The sequence below is a fragment of the Lissotriton helveticus genome, chromosome 1_1 (genome assembly GCF_964261635.1).
Source record: "Lissotriton helveticus chromosome 1_1, aLisHel1.1, whole genome shotgun sequence".
NCBI lineage: Eukaryota > Metazoa > Chordata > Amphibia > Caudata > Salamandridae > Lissotriton > Lissotriton helveticus.
The window spans coordinates 727,601,427-727,624,538 of NC_136057.1; the positions used below are offsets into that span (position 1 = coordinate 727,601,427).

At 46.0% G+C, this 23,112-nt stretch overlaps 1 protein-coding gene across 1 annotated transcript in view; it reads left to right on the top strand.

Annotated features, from left to right (window-relative positions):
• Positions 1–23,112, top strand: part of DCN (decorin) — a 390,395-nt gene that overhangs the window by 300,649 nt on the left and 66,634 nt on the right. The window contains exon 7 of the mRNA XM_078674259.1: positions 6,933–7,071. Coding sequence (XP_078530385.1) covers positions 6,933–7,071 — 139 coding nt within the window. The remainder of the gene's footprint in view (positions 1–6,932; positions 7,072–23,112) is intronic.

Genomic DNA, 23,112 nt, shown 5'->3' on the forward strand with positions numbered 1-23,112 from the left:
GGACAGATTTCACAAAACAATTTGTTTAGTTCTCAAATTGATGAAAAAAATACTGACAGAAATTGTGCAGCATAATTTGCATTAGGTCAAAATTATTTAGATAACTTTATATATAATTTGTTCCTCCATGCCCCATACTTCTAGTAGGCTTGACAATATTAAAGCTCTGTAGAGTGGTTTGGGACTCTCTGTGCTCTATATCTTACAGCCAGTCTTCAAATATGTTCTCAATTTCCTGATTCCCTGTAAATTTCACATTTTTATACACCACTATATTCTGTGCCACAAAAGTACTAAAACATGATGGAAAGTTCTGCTTGCCTTTCACAAACAGACTGATAGTTAAACAATGGATTGAGGCTATGTTGAGACGTTTGAAACTTTTCACTACCGTATAAACAATGGTGGACACTGGTGATCATTAATATGTAACTCATGTGCAATATTTGATGGATCCCTGTGTAAGAGCGGTTGGCTTGCATTATTGTGCAATACTATTTTACATGCTTAACTCCATATTTAGTATTTTGTTTGTTGATTTCTACAGAGAGCCAAACAGAACAATCCCATATTTATGTTCAGAGACATTTTATATTGCTATACATTTTTATATGCTTCTACTAACGTAACCTCAACCTCTGCCGTAGCATTGTTCTTCAAAGGTGAAAATGAGATGTGAATGAGAGTTTAGCAGGTTCTATGATTGTCTGCATAAGTAGCCTGAGTGACACTGAGATGAAATTGTAATTGCCCAGTTGTTTCTTTGTATGGGAAGATATTAGTAATTTGTCGGGAACCTCTGACACTGAGAACAATATTTCACAGTTTGTTTTTATGTTTTAATAGAGTCAGTTTGCTAAGTATTGTATAAGCATGGTACATGTTTTCATCCTTCAAAATTGGGAATCCATCCATATGTGTTCATTATTGATGTAATTCCTATGCTAAATTGAGTAGTATGGTGATGTTTATTGTTAACCCCTTCGACGCTCATGACGAGCTCAGCTCGTCATGAGTTACGCCTCTCGTACGCTCATGACGAGCTGAGCTCGTCATGAACCGCGGGTTTTCGCAAAAGTCTGCGCAAAGCGGGAAAACGCGTAACGCGCATGGTGTTAAAACATGTTTGTAAGATTGCATGGTGGTGATGAAGTTAATTTAAAGGTCCCGCACCCAAAGCTGCCTACATGGATGCTGATAAAGCACACCTAACTGGGTGGGTATGGAGGATAGGTACTCGGGGTGTCGAAAGGCGAGAACCTATTCCCACAACCTCACAGAGCATGGCCAATGTGTTTCTGTGATCATGTAGGATGGGTGCTATGTCTAGCCAAAGGCCAGGTCCTAAGCAGAAAGTATGTTCCACTTGGCCAAAAGAAATTGTGCATCTAAATAATGGTAATGCCCTGATCCACAGACTTCCAATATCCCCACTGGTTTCTGTTGGGACGTAAAAGTCCTCTGCCTGCTAACAGATCTGCACACCTGCCATGAGTGTCCCAAATGTACTGAAGTCTGGATCCCTATAGCTGAGTTTTGTTGTCATAGGCAAACACAGATCATGCATTTGCACCATGACATAGGTCTGTCTCACTGATTGTGGTCTTGTAGGACTGGGAGGGACACCCAAAGCACTACCCTCATAGTGGTGAAAAGCTACTGCCTTTACCAGGAGTTAAGTAGGACCAGTGCCATGGTGGCAGCATACCATGTAGTGGTCAATACAAGTGAACAAGTCAGTTCAACCTATGGCACCAAGGACTACAGGCCCACTCACTTTATATGACAGCCGCTGTGAACTTAACTCATACTTGGCCTACATCAGTTTGGTGTGTATTGTTGCAGTGTGCATGTGTGGTATACATCCACTGGATCTATGTGTGCCTGTGAATGGTATAGTACATGGCTAATGTAGTAATCTGCAGTGTTTTCATGTTATATGGATATGCTGGGTGCATGTGTGTCTGTGGGTGAAACAACACATGGAGTATGTAGTATTGTGCAATGTGTGTATGGTATATTCGAGTGCTGGGTGTATGTGTGCCTGTGAGTGGAACAGTACAAAGCTGACTCTGAGTTCCATTTTGGAGACCCATGGCTGCAAGGTGAAACATGAGGAGGCAGAAGAATCTCCTAGACAGATTTATACATTGCTCCATTTCTGTAAGCTGGGTGGGGCACCCTCGGGCGAAGGAGAGCCAAGACACTACAAAGGGTGTTCTTTAAGTCAGAGAGATTTCATGAGGAAGGGACCTGGGCACATCACTGTAGGAGATGAGTTGATATGAGAATCATTAAAAGTCAGACCCTGGACCACACTTTTGATACACTTATCATTATGGCTAACATGCAGGTGTTACCTCCTAGTCACTCTCATTGCAGTTTTGGAGTCTCTCCTGCTGTGACCGTCTGCTTTGTAAAAGAAGACAAGGCAGAGGAGTGGGCACTATAAATGGAAGCAGACCACTAACATAAACTTAAATCTGACTCTAAATCAAGTTTGGTTTCTGGAAATTGACTATAAGAAGGGGAGCTTGACCCCCCCAACATATTCAACTGTCAAGCAGCCAATCGGCTGTGGAAGAGGAGGAGAAGCTCTGAAAGATTTCTGCCTGTAACAAGACATTATCCAGCTTGCAGGAGCGACAGAGTGACTGCTAGTCTCCCAGCTTGGTGTGGTAACATCACCCCAAGAATGCAAGACCACCTGCCCTTGAGCCTGGAGCCCCAGTGCCTGCCTGCTTCCCAAGATCATTGCACCCTGTGAGGAGAGTGTTGGAGGGAGCAAGGCCCAATGGGGAATCCTGCTGATTAGGAGGAGATGGTTACTGCACTGATTGGGTCATTGTCCATGTACATGAAAAAGCCAGTTCTCATATGCCAGGAGAGGCTACCATGAAGTGAGCTGTGATCACCACTGTGCAAAACAGGTCATTGGCCATGTGCAGGGAAGGGTCAGTATTCCATGAGGGTCCATTGTGGGCAGATTGTCCTGCTAAGTGGATCTAAGCCCATGTCAGGTGGTGAGCCAGCAACCTCTTATGTCAAAGGGGGTTACCGAGACACAGCAAGAAGTATGGCCTGGTCAGAAATGTCTCAGAAGGAGAAAGGCTGCCATGGGCACCCCTTTGGACCTGCACTGTTACAGAGGATCAGGGTAAGGAGCTTCACACTATCCGACCCCCCTCACATGCATCATGGGGCAGTCCAAAGAACTTATCCAGCTTGCAGGAGCAATACAAAATCTTTTGTCACTGCGGCTGCATAGCCGCGTGTGAGGAACTTGAGGACTACTGAGTGCAGCCCGCCTGGGCCACTTGCAGTGAACTCACCTGAAACAGCTACTACCACTCTAGCGCATGGGGAGTAGGCATGCTCAGGAACTCTGGTCACTTCCATCGCGCAGGTGCAAGACTGATTTTGAGCCAGTTGACCCAGGGAGATTGCTTGTTAGATGGTGTTTTGGTGCTGGAACACTTTTGACTTTAAGACAGCATTAGATTGGAATATTTGAGACTCAGACTTGAAGTGGGGCTTACCTGTACACTACCAATAATGAATGGGGAATAACCACTATCACTGGAATGAGAAGGGAGTGGGGAACTGCCCAAGAAACAATTGAGCCCTGACCTCAGGGGGGATTGTGGAAAATGTTTATGAATGTTGTATTTCCTTTTGTGTTGCTTGCAGTAAAGAATACTTCTTCTTTCATAAAAGTGAGTATTTGGCTGGGCCATAACTAATTGCAGCTGCTGTGTGTATTTTGAATAGGCCTGGGCGGAACATGTGGAGTTTAACTCCGCCGTACTCCACAGAGTTTTGAAAAATGTCCACAAGATTCCTTGGAATTCCACAAACGAACTGGCGGAAATAGATACATTGCACTGTGATTTAGCACTGGGGGCTCGGTCTGTTATGAAAAATAAGCATGAACAGCAACAAACTGTGTGCCGGAGGGCTCAGATTCTTGAGTTGTTTTTGCTGCCACTCTAGTAGATTTTCTACTCAAGCTGCACCTTTCTGACTGCTAACAGTTACTGCCTACCACATTCACCTGTATTGGAGAAATCTCACCAGGTGCCCTGCCAGCGAACCAAAATCACGATTGGTCACGCCAAATGTAGCTTGTGCTCGCCAACTTACCGTTAGCAAGCTGCCCACAAGAAAAAACTCTGCCATGCAGCAGTTGATGGAATTTGGCCAGAATTCCATTTTATAAAAATACCTCTGCTTAGCCCAAAATTGGCCAACTCCGCCAGCAGAGTGGAATGTATCACTCACTCTAAATTTGGTTAACAAATGTATCTTCTCCCCAATCCCTGCCACTCCTGAGGAAACCTTTGACTGCTCAGACCATGCTGTTCTTGAGAGTCACTGAGGTCCCACTGAGGGCACTTCACAAGCTACAGCATGCCTCATGAAGGGCCTGATGAAATAGGGCCACATCACTACATCCTTGTGTGGAACTCCAATGGCTTCCCGTGCTGCCAGTACCATCTTCAAATCCAGTTGCATCATCAACAAAGCTATCACGAGCAGGGCCACCGCATATCTTGCTGAAAAACTCGCCATTTGTGGTGGCCTCTCTGCATTCTGCAGACAGGAGATTATCAACAGTGGTGGCTCCTCCGCTATGGGGGAGAAGAGTCACCTCACTGCTTTTCAGCAGTGTAAAGTAAAGGAAAGATAAAATGATAATAACTGAGTTATCATCATTTTATGTTTCCTTTATGGGCTGGCGGGTACAGGGCTTCTCTGCTCTGATAGAAAAGCAGTAGAGGAGTGATTTGCCCACACCTAAGTGTGCAATGACTTTTTGGTCGCCCAAACCTGTCATGCACACTTTCCCAGTTCCCCATGAAGGCTGCATTACAGCCTGCATGGAGAACAAGCCCAGACCCCCATTTCCTGGTTGAGTGTCGAACCAGGATGCTCAAAACCAATCACAACACTGCATTGCAGCATTGTGATTGGCCAGGGGAGTGTGGGTGCTTACCAATCACAATGCTGCATTGCAGCGTTGTGATTGGTAAGGGGAGCCTCGCTGTTCTTCCTGGCTTCCTGTTCCTCGAGTCCCACGAGGAGAGCAGGAGCAGAGAGGCAGGACCCGGTGGTAAGGTAAGTATCTTTTTTTGCCCTATCCCACGCTCACACCCGCGCCCGGCCCTGCCCTGCCACCCACGAATCATGCTGGCCGTCACTGTTTATAACAAATGAAACAAAGAAGTTCAAAGGAGAAGAAAACATGTCAAAGGACCTACACTGTTTTTGCACCTAAGATCTGTACTAACAACACTTTATTCGTCAAGGATCCCCAACCCAGCTTCAATTTAAGAAAGACTTGAAGACACACATCTTTCAAAAAACCTTACTTTGTAATGCAGTAGCATCCCACCTTAACTCTGAGAACACAACAAACCCTCCTATAACCTATTGAAAATATATTTTCCTATGATACTGTAGAGCGCTCTTCTGCCTTTTAAGGTTTGTGCTACACAAATAATAAATACATACATATATACAAACATACATACAGGCAACATTATTAAGTTGACTATATTGCCGTTGGTGGGCGGAGTTAGTGCCATTCTGACCTCAAATCAAAATATACAGCATTCTAAAGTATGGGTTGGGAACAGAAAATTACGTAGGCTACTCCCCTGTGGGATTCGGAGCAACTGGGGACCCTGAGGAAAACAAAGGGATTTGAGAACTAGGACATTATTGGGTCCTCAAACGAAGGCAACTTAAGGAAAGGGGGAGGGATCGTATCATTCACAACCCTGCAGCAGGAGTATGAGATGGCTGCCACAGAACACTTTCGGTACCTGCAGGTGAGACACGCAGTGATATCACATATACGGAAGAGAGAGACTCTCCCAGAGGCCTCACCGTTAGAGGATAGATTGCTCAAGGCTACATGCAAAAAAAAGCATTATCCCTAACATATAAAAAGCTGATTAATAACGCCCCAGACCTCCTTAGAACGGTTCGGGGACACTGGGAGGATGTTGTCTCAGAGCTAGACGAAGATGAGTGGCAGGAAGCGTTGGCCTCCCCCCGGGTATTTGCGATCTGCGCTCATTTGCGATTGGTCCAATTTAAGATCCTCCGCAGAGCATACGTCACGGGATCCATGCTAGCTGGGATGGGCTGGGCAGATGACTTGGGGTGCAGGAGACATTGCGGTCAAGACGGCACATTTCTACATAGACTATGGGAGTGTGTACACATTTAGAAATATTGGAAGGGAATTCACTATTGTTTTAGAGTGGTCCTTGGGCTACGCATGGAAATTCTTGTCAAGAGATGTCTGTTAAACATTTGGCAAAGACGAAACATGGGCTAAAAGAAATGTTGCTAAAATGTGGGGCGCAGGTATGTCTCCTACAGTGGAGGCGTGGAAGGCTGACATGGACTGGTGCATGATGAGGGAGAAAACTGTATATGTTGCAAGAGGCTGCCCAAAAAAGTGGTCACAAATAGGGAGCAAATGGAATGAATATCATGGTTGTATCTGTTTCCCACCTCTTGTTCCCTCTCCTTCTGTTCCAAGTACACCGTAAACAATGTAACAAAAGATTACTAAGTATCACACTGTACAACAAGCTATGTATGTATGTCTATGCTAAACCATAATTCATCCCATTTGATTGTAAACATAAATGTCGCTTCACTGGTATCAATAAAACGATTTAAAAAATATATATATTTACAGCATACTAAAAGACTCAGATCAATACATTTCTTAAAAGCTCCCGGTGCTGAAAACTGAAGACAAATTGATGAAGTCTGTAGCTTCCTTGCGGAACACTGTTAATAGAATGATATGGTAGACACTAAATAAAACAGATAGAAGGGCTATTACACAAGCTTCACATAATCATACTATTTTGCTCTTTCATTCACATTTCTCTGTTTTGTTTTTGCAGATTGGGCCTGAGTCAGAACAGCATAACTACTGTTCAAAATGGTTCTTTAGCAAATGTTCCTCACTTAAGAGAGCTTCACTTTGACAACAATGCCCTGATCCAAGTGCCTCCTGGTTTAGCCGAACACAAGTATATCCAGGTATAGTATATCGAGCGGTTCCAGGTGAAAATAAATATATTTTACTGTGATTCTTGGAGTGCGCATTCAAAATCTCTAATGTAATGTTAAGTGTACCGCACATTGGTAATTTGTAGAAAAACAATGAAGCACTGCTATTGAAATTGAAATAATGATGGCCTAAAAAGATTTAATTACTATATATTGTGTGGACTAATGATGATGATAATAGGTAGTATAATAATATTGCTACTACTACTGACACTAATAATAATGTTCGTGCTATTATTGTTCTTTTTTAATATTGTGCGTGAACAAAATATATTGTAAAATAATAATAAAAATAGCAATACTAATGATACTAATAATTCCAATAATAATAATAATAATAACATTAATAATAGAACAACCACAATATATTATGATTATTATTAATATTGTTTTTGCTGCTGTTGTTATTGTTAGTATTTATTAAGCGCACATTCACCAAAGCATCTGGCTACTAGAAACTGAAAACATAGCCAAACTTGAGAAAGAATACAAAAATAGATAGCACGTATAGCACAGACTTCTGTAAGTAACTCTCTCAAATGAAAGTTCTAAAACTCGGGAAGCTCAACCTTTGCATTCAGTGCTCCTGAAACCAGGCACTTCCAGAGCAGAAAAAAGCTGGAGTTCAGCGATTTTATAAGTGCTCAAATCTGAGCAAATAAACAGGCTGGTCCAGTTCTATAAACCCCTCTGTGCAGCAGGCATGGCACTTTCAAATGAACTCTGTTTCACTGGCAGCAACTACAGGTTGCAGTGAGAGAGAGACAGGATAAAATTTCATTAGGCAGTTCACAAGTCTTACCACCATATTTTGAGAGTGTAACAGAGTCACCTTTTATGCGTGGTCATCACAGACTTTCACCATCTTCGAACCCTATTTGTAGTGGTATTAACAATCTGTGCCTGTAACTCCGCTGTTTATTTTCACTGTGCATGAGCTCTGGCCTTAAATGATACTTTCAAGATTGGTTTTACCCATGTGTACTGTTTCGCTTTCCTGAGAAGCCATGGAAGATAACACACACATTGAATAGTGGCATGAAAGTTAAATGTCACCTGGACCTCAGTGTGTGTTTACACAACCTATATGTATTAGCAAATATACAGGGCTGTCAGGAGCATCATTGTGTTCTGGCGAGGTGCAGTTTAAAAGCACTGCAGTGATACATGGCAAGACAAAGTGCTATTACCATGTAGGAAAAGTCCCCCGAGCCCTACAAGTCCACTTGGGTGCTTAATCCAATTAAGATAGTATGTTCTCACAGGGATTTAGGGGATGATTTGACATTGTCAACAGCCATTCCAAGTTACTTTCACTTGCGATATTTAGATTTGTCTATCAGCCTACACAAACAGGTGTAAACACTTGCAGGAACTGCAACCATGGTATGTCTTGTCAATGTTAATAAAGTTTGAGTGAAACGTCAGAGGACAGATTGTTTTCAGCTACATTCTCCATGAAGAGGCCTAGGTAAAATTGTAACCCTTAACTGCTATCTTCACTTAAAAAAGGAGTGGTAAAAGTATTCAAAAATATTTTCCACTTAGTTTTAAAAATCGAACTTTATGGTAACAGTAGATTTTTGATAACTTTAGTGAAAACAGAAGTTTATAAACAAAGTATATTGTGTGAACTAATACTGGTTATGCCCAGTTTTACCACACATGTCACTTTCAAAGGCCAAATACACATTATAGTGTTAACAAACCGGCTCTTCACAAAGCAGTAGCCTGGCCTCTGGACTTAGGATAGCAGTGGTTTTGGCATTAACTGGCCACTTTATAGGGATTAGTCATCTAGGGTGGGACGAGAGGATTTGTCGGAACAAAGAACGTCATTCACACTACCTCTTTTGACTTGGAGATGCCAAAATAAGCTGACAGCATCTGTTCCATCCATTCCCGGTGCTTTCCGAGACTTTCTAACTCCAGTCCTATCAGTTATTAATGCTGACAGAGGAAGGACACTGTGTAAAGAAGGAAGTCATGTGCGTAGAGCCAGAGCCCATTGTGATCAAAGAAGGGGTAAGTAAGTAATTTTGGATTCAGGGCTTCCGGGAATCTGTTTTCACATTGAAGCAAAGTGCTTCGAAACGAGGTGGTTATAGAGCGAGAACGTGAGCATGATTAAATACAAAAGAATCTCTAATCACTGGCTCATGAACCAAATGAGAATGGCAACTCAACAGCACCTTCTCAGAACACTCTTGGACCAGGGAATAGACTGTGCTGGAAGAAAAAGAATCAAGGGCATCTGACTCCTGCTGGTAGTGGCACCCAGGAACTGGTATTGTTCTACGAGGGAGAGAGGGGTGATCTTTCTTTGCACAATAATCTACTCTGGCTGGGAAAAGTACAAGGTATTACAGACAACCAAGTGTACAGCACATTGTACATGACATTCTTCACATTTTACATTGAACTTGATTTTGGTGAGGAGTGCAGAGCCACTGAGGTAGTGTGACAAACTATCAGCCAGTGCAGCACACTTATGACAGAGCTTCTGCTTATTTCTTTACTTAACCTTAGTGTCAGTCGGAGTCCAGGTGTTTGATGAGGTTATCTGCTTTGCTACTGTTGCGTTAGAATCAACATCTTGTTAAGCAGTAAGCACAGGGGGAGTCCTGTTTATCCATAATGGCCACGTTATTACCAAAAACGCAAGGTCGTTGGAATGCCTCAACAATGGTGCAACTGTGACACATTCCTAACTTGTGGACCACACTAAATGTATCCCCGACATAATGTCTGGCTCGTGGGCTAAAGGACTGAGGGGCCACCAACAGCGTGGGTTTATCTTCTTGGTTGCACCAAACTGTGTATTGTTTGTTTGGTTGCTGCTTACATTCTGTTGGTCTGGCCACAAAATTAAGTTCTATTTTTAAGTACAGTCTAATTTGAACACAATAAGATTACCTTGAAAAATCTAAGCCTGAAGTCCACAGGGGCTGATAAGGCTTTCAGGGGGAAAAGTTAATGGCACCCCTCAAATTATATCTTGGGAGATTCACAGGATATTCGCCTCAAACTAACCACAGACACCATTATTCCTTTTTCCATATTAAAGAAACAGGAAACCTGAAAAGTTTTGCTGGACTCTTCTGTATTTAGTTGTTTTAAATTATCCTAGAATAATCTCATCCCTTGGTGGACCAAATGGCATTCTTGGAGGAATACTTTTCTTTGTGCCCAACATGCAAGGAATGTTGTAGATATACCTAAAATGGCCTCAGAACTGAACTGACAGACCTCCTCAAGGTATAATGAAACAATCATCCTACAAGATATGGCTGCTCAAGGTAGTGGCCATTGAAAGGAAGATGGAGGTAATGTTGACACAGTAAACACTGCAATCCAAACAAATCTGAACCATTGGCCAGAGATAACAGTTATTTAATTTTAACCAAATTGTAACTAAATTGAGGGAGTTTCCAGCAATCCTTCAGATGATAATTAACAAATGTTAGGGAGGTATTGTGAATATAAATCCAAGTGATTAGATGAGACTTCCTGTAAAAACACATTCATTTGGTAATGTGGAAACTGAAAAATTAATAGGGAGCCCTGAATGTCAAATAAGTGAACTATATATAGTTGAATCTATAACATAGAAAGGTAATTAAGTAATTGAATATCTGCAATTAGAAACTGTAATAAAAATAGACATAGATAAATGGAAAAAGATAGTCCACAAATTAATCATTAAAAAAATCAAACACATGTATAATAACTGTACGAATGTACTATTCAATTTAAGGAGTAATTAATTCGACATATAAAAAAAAGTTCCGGCAAGAAAGAGAATCACTTATTGCACAAAAGGATAGCACCCCTTTGGAACTAGGCTAAAGGGTGTGATTGATATAATAATAAGGGAATTTTATAAAGCGCCTGGTACGCTCAGATGGCATGTCCCCGCGCTGGAAAAAAACCGAAGAACTCAAAAAGCAGAAGAATAAAGTAAGCTCAGTTATCGTGAAAATAGATTGTTTTTAGCTTCTTTCGGAAGCTGGATTCAGCTGGCTCGAGGCGGAGGTTAAGGGGTAGGGCATTCCAGCTCTTTGCCACCAGGTAGCGGAATGATCTTCCTCCCATGCGGGCCCTCCTTATCCTAGGAACCTTTAATAGGCCTTCATGGGAGGAGCGCAAGGCGCGTGTAGGTACATACCTGGTGACTAGATTCTGGAGTGGTGCTGGTGCCTTACCAGCAAGGATGCGATGACAAGTACAAAGGGCCTTAAATTCGACTCTGCTCCTTACTGGCAACCAGTGGAGGGTCTGGAGGGCAACTCTAGAGGCTGATCTTTTGGGAGATTTTAGAATGAGGCGAGCTGCCGCATTCTGTAGCACCTGGAGGCGGTTTATTACTTTACAGGTTGCTCCCAGATACAGTAGATTGCCATAGTCTAGGAGCGATGTGACGAGGGCATGTACCAGCGTTCTACGAGCAGACGTAGGAAGGAGATCTAGGACCTTCCATAGGTTTTTTAGAACGCTAAAGCATACACCCGCCACACGGCCTACCTGGGGTCCAAAGGACAGGTCAGCGTCAAGCCAGACTCCGAGGTTCCTAACTTCCCGACGAGGTGTAGGAGCCTCACCTAAGCAAGTGGGCCACCACGCCGACGACCAAACAGATGGATCCCCCCCCACCACGAGCACCTCGGTCTTGTTGTCATTTAATTTGAGGCAGTTAGTGGACATCCAGGCTGCAAGATCTTGCATGCAGGCTCGGAAACTGTCCATAGCGAGGCCGGGGCCCGTGAAAGGGAGATGATCAACTGCGTGTCATCGGCGTAGGACACAACTTGCAGGCCATGGCCCGCAGCGATCGAGGCCACTGGGGAGACATAAAGATTAAATAGAGTGGGGCTCAGGGACGATCCCTGGGGAACGCCCTGGCCCAATCCGATGTCCCTGGAATAATAATTGCCCTGCCGGACCTGGAAGCTTTCTCCCAGTCAGGAAGGATTGGAGCCATTTGAGTGCAGCTCCAGATATTCCACCACTGTTCAGACACCGTAGCAAGGTGGTATGAGCTACAGTGTCGAATGCCGCACTCAGGTCCAATAGGATGAGGGCCATAGTGTGACCCTCATCCACCCCCTGACGAAGGGCCTCCACCGCCATCAGGAGCACCGATTCCGTTGAATGACGGGGGCGGAAGCCAAACTGGGTGTCGTGTAGTAGGGCGGCCTCTTCCACAAAGTCCATCAATTGCAAATTGACCGTTTTTTCAGCCACTTTGGCCAAATACGGCAGAAGGGAGATAGGCCGGAGGTTCTCTAGCTTATCGAAGCTGATGTTTGGTTTCTTCCTAAGGGGTAGAACCACCGCCCTTTTCCAGTCTTCGGGCACGGTGTTAGTGCTGAAAGACACATCTAGTAAGTGTCTGATATAGGGTTCCAATACCACTAGACAATCAACTAGACGTTTAGGTGTGGTGGGATCCCGTGGTGATCCCGACTTTACGGATCTACAGATTTTTAAGAGATCTTCTGGAGGCGGGACGACAAAGTTGGTCAATCTATGTCTATCCTCCCATTCCCTAGGGCTTTCCACAAATCATATCCCATCAATGGGTTGAATCGAAAATGCCGAGTAGATTTTGGATATCTTTTCGGCAAAGAAGTCAGCGATCCTATCACAGGATTCGGCCGAGCAGTCATCTGGGGCAATAGCTGGCTTTCCACTCGAAAGAGTTTTGTAGAGCGAGAAAAGTTCCTTCTTTGAGTTACCAGCTTCGCTAATTCTGGATGTGTAATATGCTGCTTTAGACTTCCTAATAAGCCCATGATAAATTTGCCTCTCAATCAAATAGGCGTCTCTGGTTTCTTTGGAAGGAGCCCCACGCCACAGTCTTTCGACTCGTTTCAGTGCGGCTTTCATGACTCGTAGTTCGTTGCTGAACCATGGGGCAGTTTTTTGACTACGGCCTCCCGATTTAGCTCTAGAAAGTGGGGCTGTGCAATCTAGCGCCTCAGATGGGAAATATTTTTAAACATCACAATTTTTCATGTGAACAAATTCAAAATTCATGTACATCACGGAGCGGAAGTAGATAAAATGCTATAAACACTTTAATGATTCTGCTAATCCCACAAGTAGTACGCGAAGACGGTGCTGAGGATATAAACTGCTGGCTTTTCCTTCATGTAGAATAGCAATGATAATTTCTATCCCATATTCTATTGTACACTTCTTAGTTGCCAGTGTGATAGTGGTCTGACTATAATCATTCAATAAGGGGAATTATAAGTGTGCTACGCACCTGTGATAGTCTCAAGCTGCTGCGGGGGGAGATGTTAAGCAGCTCTGTTCAGTTGAAGAGCCAGGTCTTGAGTGTCTTCCTGAAGATTTTCAGAGAGGGGGCTCGTCTGATGTTGATCGGGAGCTCGTTCAAGGTCTAGGCCGCGATGTAGGCGATGGCTCTTCCACCTGTTCTGGCTTTGCAGATTTTTGGTGTTTCAGCGAGGGCAAGGTCGGCAGATCGGAGGTTTCTCTTGGGTACATGGAAAGTGATTCTCTTGTTGAGGTATTGGGGCCTGGTAATGTGGAGGCATTTGTAGGCATGGGTGAGTATCTTGAAAGTAGCTCTCTTCTCAGTGGGAGACAGTGGAGGTTACGCAGGTGTTGGTATAGGTTTGCTGCAAGCCACCAGGGATGGTGAGCTTGTCTGCAAGATAATCAGGTGTGCTGATCATAATGGCTTTTTAATGATGAAGCAATAAAAGTATTGCAGGAACTTATTATAATAAAAATCAAACAAATGTACTGGTGCATAGCAACCAGGGACCTAGACCAAAGAAGCATCTTAAAATGTGTTTTTGAAGAGGAGGTGGCTGGCAAGGGGAGGCAATGGAGCTGAGGTGAAGTGATCGAATTTCTCCAGGCTTTGTCTGACATATGCTGTAGCATGTAAGATGCCCTTAAAGAGTGTCAGTGTGGTGTTTCAGAAGCCATGTAACAGTCGATTCAATATTATGCAGGCTGAACATTAGTTCTGAAGTCGCTTTCTGGAAGAAAAGGTTTTACTTTCTTCTGGACTCTTCAGGTTTCCCTCCACACTTAACCATGTTTGGCCAGGTCTCATCCTGGTCCTTTTCAAGTTAATGAAGTTGCTGAACCCTCCCCAGTTGTTATTTCCAATCTAATATGTGTTACAGTACAGGTCTTCCTGCCAAAATGCCTAAGCCATTGTTTCTATTTCTGGGAGCAGTTCACACTTCATCAAGGAGAAGCACTGTCAGACCAGCTGCTGGCTGGGCAATGTTAATTCGTCTACTGGAGGTTCAGGCAAAGTGTACCTTTTTAAAAGTCACTTCTCCTTTCCTAAATATTTATTCAAAATCTGACTTTTCTACTGTATTGGATTTGTAATAAACAGTGTTTGAATTACTTTTGTAACTTGTCTTAAACCACAGATAGCAGTGTTGTGAATTTATTCTGAATGTTTGTTTTTCTTACTGTACAGCTAGAGCCCTTCACAGTGAAAATAGGTTTTGAGGGTTAGCCACTGTAGATATATGGCAACTTTGTTTTCCCCATAAAACCTTGTTCTGTGTGTGGTCAGCCTAGTGAATGGCACAACATGTGCTGCAGTACACATGTGACATTTCTATGACATTGGGGTATTCCCTGCACCACATACTATTGCCTTATTGGGAAGTCAAATATGACAATTAGCAGTTATCAAGTTTGAGCACAGAGTAAGAGCACATATAATGGGTCTTGGACACTACTACCCAAGTGTACAGTGAACAAAAAACAGCAATACCTATCAGCAGGAAAATAGGGGTGAATATGCAAAAAGTGGCACATTCCCACATTAGCTCTCGATTTCATCTTTGTCAAATTATATTACAAACCTAATGAGCTTAAGGGCAAGCACCAAAGTATTCTATGGTCTTTGCTTCAACCAACTCCTCATGTATATGGGATTGCCTTTGACTGAATCCTTATTTTGGCCTTTGCATTTGAGGCTATTAAGGACATTACATTGCATATGGAATCCAAAGTAACTGAAGAACTTCATAAGTATGATCTAGCAGATCAGGTTAAAATTGTACATAAAAAAGAATCCTTGACTTCCAGGAATATATGATCTAAATGTTGAACTGGTTGTTTTTTATTATTTATTGTAAGCATGTTATGATATCTTGTGTTAAAATAAAATGAAACGGACCTGGGGTGCCCTTATATCTGCAGTAGTTACAATACAATCCAGGACCACCATCAAAATATTGAGCAACACCCTGTGCCAAACTTTGGATTTTTAATTCTCAATCAGCAAAAATTTGTAAAGCGCGCTACTCACCCGTGAGGGTCTCAAGGCTCTGAGGAGGGGGGGGGTGCTACTGCTCGAACAGCCAGGTCTTGAGTTGTTTCCTGAAGGAGAGATGGTCCTGGGTCAGCCGTAGGTGAGTGGGGAGGGAGTTCCATGTCTTCGCTGCCAGGTAGGAGAAGGATCTTCCTCCGATGGTGGATTTCCGAAAGCGTGGGACGGAGGCGAGGGCGAGGCTGGCGGATCGGAGCTGGGGGGTGGGTGTGTAGAATGTGAGGCGGCTGTTGAGGTACTTCGGGCCCATGTCGTGGAGAGCCTTGTGTCCATGGGTGAGGAGTCTGAACGTGATCCTCTTGTTGACGGGGAGCCAGTGAAGGTCTTTCAGGTGGGCAGTGATGTGGCTGCGGCGAGGGATGTCCAGGATGAGTCGTGCTGAGGCGTTATGGATGCAGTTTAGCTGTGGTTCCAGCGTAGAGGGTGTTCCCGTAGTCCAGGCGGCTGGTGACGAGGGCCTGGGTGACCGTCTTCCTGGTTTCGGTGGGGATCCATCGGAAGATCTTTCAGAGCATGCGCAGGGTGTTGAAGCAGGACGATGAGATGGCGTTGACTTGCTTGGTTATTGTGAGGGAGGAGTCCAGGATGAAGCCCAGGTTGCGTGCGTGGTCCATTGGCTTGGGTGCGCTGCCCAGGGCAGGGGGCCACCAGGAATCGTCCCAGGCAGAGGGAGATGGTCCGAGGATGAGGACTTCCATCTTGTCTGAGTTCAGTTTCAGACGGCTGATCTTCATCCATTCCGCAACGTCTTTCATTCCTTCCTGGAGGCTGGCTTTGGCGGTGGCGGGGTCGTTGGTGAGGGAGAGGATCAGCTGGATGTCGTCGGTGTAGGAGATGATGTTAAGGTTGTGTTGGCGTGCGATGGCTCATGTAGACGTTGAAGAGGGTGGGGTTAAGTGAGGATCCTTGCGGGACTCCGCAGATGACTTCGGTGGCCGGGGATCGGAACGGGGGGAGGTGGACTCTCTGGGTTCTTCCGACGAGGAACAAGATGATCCACTCCAGTGCCGCTCCTTGGATTCCGGTGTTGCTGAGGCGCACCGCACCCTGGTGGTAGACGGTGTCGAAGGCTGCTGAGAGGTCCAGGAGGATGAGGGCAGCCGTTTCCCCGTTGTCGAGCAGGGAGCTGATGTCGTCGGTGGCTGCGATGAGGGCGGTCTCGGTGCTGTGGTTTGTTCGGAAGCCGGAGTGTGGGGGTTCGAGGGATCCGTTGGTCTCGAGGAAGGCGGAGAGTTGTCTGTTGACAGTCTTCTCGATGACTTTGGCTGGAAAGGGGAGGAGCGAGATGGGGCGGAAGTTCTTCAGGTCCGTGGGGTCCGTGGTTGGTTTCTTGAGTAGGGCGCTCATTTCGGCATGTTTCCAGCTCTCCGGGAAGGTGGCGGATGCGAAGGAGCTGTTGATGATGTGCCAGAGCTGGGGTGCGATGATAGAGTTGGCTTTGTTGAAGATGTGGTGTGGGCAGGGGTCGGTGGGGGAGCCGGAGTAGATGGTGTTCATCATGCGGGTGGTGTCTTCGGTGCTGACAGGGGTCCAGGTGCAGAGGGTGGTGGTGGGGGGTGCTGGTTAGGTGGTTGGGTGCGTGGTCAGTGCGCCGAAGCTGTTATGTATGTCGGCGATCTTGCTGTGAAAGAACAAGGCAAGTGAGTCGCAGAGGTCCTGCGAGGGTGTGATGTCGTTGTTGCAGGCGCTGGGGTTGGAGAGCTCTTTGACGATGCTGAAGAGTTCCTTGCTGTTGTGGGTGTTGTTGTCCAGTCGTTCTTTGAATGTTGTCTTCTTGGTGGTGCGGATCAGCTGGTGGTGTTTGCGGGTGGCGTTCTTGAGGGCTGTCATGTTCTCTGGTGTCTGGTCATGGCGCCAGGCTTTCTCGAGGGTGCTGCAGGTTTTCTTGGAGTTTTTGAGGTCGTTGGTAAACCATGAGGCTTTCCTGCTGCCGGGTCTGTTGGGTGGATTCTTCAGTGGTGCGAGTTTATCGGCGCAGTCAGTGAGCCACTGTGTGAGGTTGTGGGCTGCTTCGTCGGGGTCCGTCGTGTTGGTGGGCGGGTTCTGGCCGAGGGCGGTGATCTTGCTCCAGCTCCTGCGGGGACCCTGTTGTGGGTGGTGGTGGGTCGTGGTTCTCCTGAACTTGAAGTGGACGCAGCTGTGGCCTGTCCAGTGTAGTCCGTGGAGTGGCTGAAGGAGATGTGCTTGCTGGAGGAGAAGACGGGGTAAAGCGTGTGTCCGGCGTAGTGGGTGGGGGTGTTCACCAGTTGCTTGAGTCCGAGGTTGGCGAGGTTGTCCAGCAGGGCGGTGGTGTTGCAGTCCTTGTTGTTCTCCAGGTGGAAGTTGAGTTCTCCCAGGAGGATGTAGTCTGTGGAGTGAGGGCGTGTGGACTGACGAAGTCTACAATGGCTTCGCTGAATTGTGTGCGTGGACCCGGGGGTCTGTAGATGAGAGTCCCTCTGAGGGTGGTCTTGGGGTCTGTGTGGATCTGGAAGTGAAGGTGTTCGGCGGCGGTGAGGGTGTCGTCGGAGTTGGTCGTGACGCGGATGGTGTTCCTGTGGACGATGGCGATGCCTCCTCCGGTTTGGTTGGCGCGGTCCCTCCGGGTGATCTCGTAGCCATCCGGGATGGCTATGGCGATGTCGGGGGCTGAGGAGGCGTTCATCCAGGTTTCCGTGAGGAAGGCGACGTCTGGTGATGTTGGGTCGAGGAGGTTCCAGAGTTCGATGGCGTGCCTGTGGACGGAGCGGGTGTTGAGCAGGATGCACTTGAGGTGCATGGCTTGGCGGGTGCGGTGCAGGTTCGGAGGCAGGTGTATTTGCAGGCTTGGCAGGTGAAGGGTCCGTGGGTGCGTCTCGGGGTGGCTTGGTAGCAGGCGGCGGTGTTCCGGCCGGTATTGAGTGCGTGGAGGGTTGCGGCGTTGTAAGTGCGTCGGGAGCGCTGGCATCGATAAGGACCAGGGGTTCTGGCGCTCGGCACGGTCCAGGCGCGGACGGGCGTAGACGGGCTTGCCTTTGGTGCGCCTTCGGCGCACAATCGGCGCACCCGCTGCGCGCGTTCGCCGTGCGGCCTCCATATGAGGGGCTGAGGGAGGGAGGAGCAGCTGGGAAGCGGAAGGGGGTGGTGAATGGGAACGGCTGGAGGGCGGAGCCGCAGGGAGCAGCGGCGGGAAGCCGAGGGCGAGGCGGGAAGCGGGAGGGCACAGAAGGCAAGGGGAACGAAGGAAAAATAGAAAAGATAACAGAGGTGAAATTGGGGAGCGACGAAATCACAGGCACAAAGTAGAAATGACAAAAAGGAAAAACAGCGATCAGAGGCGGGAGGGCGCAGAAGGCAAACGGGGAACGACAAAAATCACAGGCACAAGTCAAATGTGAGATACAGAGGAAACAGCGGTTCGAGCACAGCACGCGGCACGGGGAGGACCACGCGGTGGCTAGGGGGGCGACCTACCTGGTGACAGGGTCAAACATTTCTTTCTGTAATCCAGCCCTATACACATCCAGGATTCTGAGAGTGATTAGTTTTAATTAACATGTACAAATGATCTTTTTCATTTAATTCTGGATTTCATGAGGATCAATACACTTGCACCCACATATTATAATTTAATATTTATACTACTGTAATAACAGTCCATATCTATATGTTGAAGGGGTGAGAGAACCCTCTTCAAAGAATAATCACAATCCTTGTCAGGGTGAATCACAAAAGCCATTAAATAAAAATTTGCTAAACCCACTGGTGAATTGGAACAAAAGCAGTTAGGCCTAACTTAGAGGCAATGTGTAAAGTAATTATGCAGCGCTCAACCAGTAAAAAGGGAAGGCACAAAACAAGAAAAACCCCAAGCCAATTTAGAACACAAAAGAGGATATTTCAATAAATTAAATGCCACCAAAAGAAAAAAACTCTAATCAGCTCATTTTAAATAATTAAATAGCACCAAAATAAAAGAACCGCGAACCGCATTATATGGTCGCACATGACTGAGTCAAAGTCAAAAGTGAAGGGCAACCATGATGTAGCGTGTGTCCAATACAAGAACCTGGTTCAAGAGTTACCTTCTAACTTAGAAGAAATTCTGAGAAGGAAATATCTTTAGCAGGGCAAGGCACAAGGCTGAATCCGAAGTCGAGGGACATTGATGTCAAAGCCACTGCACAAAGTCTCTGTGAAGCTGTCAACGAAGCTGAGAAAAGCTGCTATGGGGAAATGTCAAGATTTCGCACCAAAGAGGTCGTCAATTGAGTGCTGCTCATCATCAGGACTGGTGAACATTTCCTCAGCCGGCAAGGCTGAGGGCAAGTATTGAAGAGGGCTCCATGAGGCCGAATTCTGTTGTTGTGAGATCCAACTGAAAGTATTTGCTGCTACAGAGAAGAATGTAGAGAGAGCTGTGGAGAATTCAATCCCACTTGCAATAGAGCCCCAGCAGATTGGCGTTCAAGTAGGCCCCTGGCCAACACAGGTTCCAGGAGCAGAAATGTTTAGAAAAGTTTCTAAGCCTTTTCTATTAACACCCTGGCTGCTTGAGATATTCCCCTACTGTGCTGGACCATAATAGAAATGGGTGTGGTCATGACGAGCTCAGCTCGTCATGAGCACACGAGCACTGTGCCTCATGATGAGCTGAGCTCGTCATGAGCACCGAAGGGGTTAAGGTTAGGCAGGAAGAGTACACTCTAACACTGATCCAGGAAATAAAAGACACCACGTGGGTGTTAGTACTCACTCCAACAGAAGTCAGCAGCAGGATCCAAGACAGGTCCAGTTGGAAGAGATCAGCTGGGCAGTTGCAGGGAGAGTGGCCTCTCGAAGCTTGTTGTATCCCTATAGCTCGCACAGGAGGTCAACCAAATAACCCTCTGAGTAATTTCTGGGGCTCTGGGTTCAAGGCAAGCAGATTCAGTCTTCCTTCAGGTTCTGCAGACATCAAGGCAGTATTCTTCTGATCCACACAGGTCCAGGAATGTATTGAGGAGCGGTTAGGGAGGTCCACGTTAATGCCCATGGCAGCCTGTTAGTGGGTGTAAGCCTTTGTTCAACCCTTAACAAGTTTTGGTCAGTTCCTCTATCTCCCTACCTACATAGGGTTTAGAAGTAGCCTGGCTAAGGGGAGAGACAGAGGGCTGGGAGACCCTGATGTCAGCTGCACCTGCCAGTGACAGGGTAGGCTTTCTTTGAAGTCAGGACGGCACTGGGTACAGCCCCAAGTAAACCTTTGAAGTACTGGCATGGGCTAGGTTCAGTGCCCTGAGCATCCTGCTCTGGAGAGAAACACCCCTTCCCACACCCAAGGCCCTCTGTCCACTGTCAGGCGGCAATACACATCACATTCCAGGGGAGATATCAGGGACAGGTAGCACAGGGCACTGGCAGAAAGGCAATTTGGCTTAGGCTAGAAAATTGCAACTTTATAAACATGTCATTTCTGAAATAGTAATATAAAATAATACTTTACCATCAAGTTGAATTTTAAATTCATATTCAAATTAGTCCTTGAATCATATTTCTAGTTGCCACCAAACTGAAGTTATACATCATACATTTTTATAATAAAACCCAGTATTCTATTGGAGAACCAGCCTTGCTACAGTGAAAAACGACTTTCGAGGAACCATTAAATATACATGCCCTGCTTTTTAAATACCATGAACACTGCCCTGTGGGCATTTAGGACCTATCTTAGGAGTGACATATGTATGATAAAGAAAGATTTAGGCCTGGCAAAAGGTTTATTTTGCCAGTACAAATGACAGTTTAAAACTGCACACAATGGCTGCAAGGGTAGGCCTTGAGGCATGTTTTAAAGGGCAACTTTAGTGGGTGGCACAATGATTGCAGCAGCCCACTTTGTGCTGGGGCAAAAAATGATGGACAGAATGCTGAATAAATCAAACATTCTCCCCCAGCCAAGAGATCTCAGTTAAATCCACTGTTCTTTTGCTCACTACGCCACCCTAGTTTAGGCCCAGCCACATGCAAATCACTTTTGACCCTGTTCGTCATGGGCGCAGTCCAGCCCGAACTGCCAAGCAAGGTCCTCCCGGGACCAAAAACAAGAATTCTGGGACCGGTTTTGGGGTATATCACCTCTCATCAGCCAGGCTAGCTTGAATCCAGTGGAACAGCAAGCAAGGGACCCTCGTCCGGGCATACTCATCCCACTTAGGGCAGAAAGCGCTTCGGCAATACATGATGGACGGAATGCTAAATAAATCAGAAATTCTCCCCCAGGAAAGAGATCTGGGTTAAAGCCATCAGTCTTTTGCCTAGTACACCACCCCAGTTTGGACCCAGCCATATACAAATCAGTCTTGCCCCTGCTTCCTATGGGAAAAGTACAGCCAGAACTGCCAAGCCGGGTCCTCCCTGGAGTGGAAATAAGCATGCTGGGACCAGTTTCAGGGTATACCACCCCTCATCAGCCAGGCTAGCTTGAATCCAATGGCAAAGTGAGCAACTGACCCACATTTGGGCATACCCATCCCACTTAGGGCAAAACGGCGTGCTGCAACAAATGTGTTTCGCGTGAAATCTGATGCCATTTGTTGTCTGGAGGTGCATGTTGCAGCATCTCTATGTGATTAGCACCATATTTGTGCCTGTGAATAAATCAAACATTCTGCCACAGTCAAAAGATATTGGTTAAATCCATCTTTTTTTTGCTCACTACGCCACCCCAGTTTGGACCCAGACACATGCAAATCAGTCTTTTTTTTTAAATAAAATTTTATTGCAGATACACAAGGAGCCGATATACAATCTGTCGGAGAGTACAAGAATGCATCACAGATGGTGCTACTCACTGCCGGAAAGGACACACAGCCAGTTAGCCCACAGCCCGGAGGTCGGGCGGCGAACATGATTAATGTTGTATGTTTACCTAGAATTACCCAGCTGCAAACTTTCATAGGCGTTCCAAGTTTCTGCATTTTTGATTTTAAGACGCAAACAACCCCCCCACCCTCCCCCCTTGGTGAACGGTAGAAAACCCAAGTGCAAATCCTTCAAAGAATACATACACTAAAAATGCATCAGTTACGCTTCCTTGGTCCTCCCCCTCCTCCCCAGTATCAGCCAAGGACACTCATTTGTTTAAGGCCCGCAGTAACGGACGGCTCACTGCTTCCTATGTAATCAACAGTATTAGTCATGACCCAACGTATACCCCCGTGGTCTATGAGTTGTGTCCCACCTCTCCTCCCGCTAACAACCCTTCTACAGCCCCCCGTCTAACCCGTGATAATGTCTCTATTTTGACCAAACTCTCCGGAATTTTTTCGGGCAACCCCAGGCCTTATACGTGACCCTCTCTGCTGCCATGTATAAGTCTAGACCTCTTCTCCATTCTTCCAGGTCTGGGGGCTCTGGTGCTCCCCATTGTTTTGGGATATCTCGCTTGGCAACAACCAATGCCAGGACTAGAAAAGGGAGTAGGGGGCGGGTCAGATCAACCTCGTTCGTCATTCCAAGCAGTGCTAGCTTGGGGTCTAGAGGGAGCGAAGCCTCGAGGACCTCCTCCAATTCCCCGAATATCTGAGTCCAGTATCTCTGTATTACACCACAAGTCCATACAGTATAAAAAAAATCTCCCTCCTCCTGCAGGCATCTAAGGCATCGCGGTTCCTCTATTTTCCCCATCTTGCACAGACGCACTCTGTCAAAGTATGTTCTATGGAGAAAGTTAA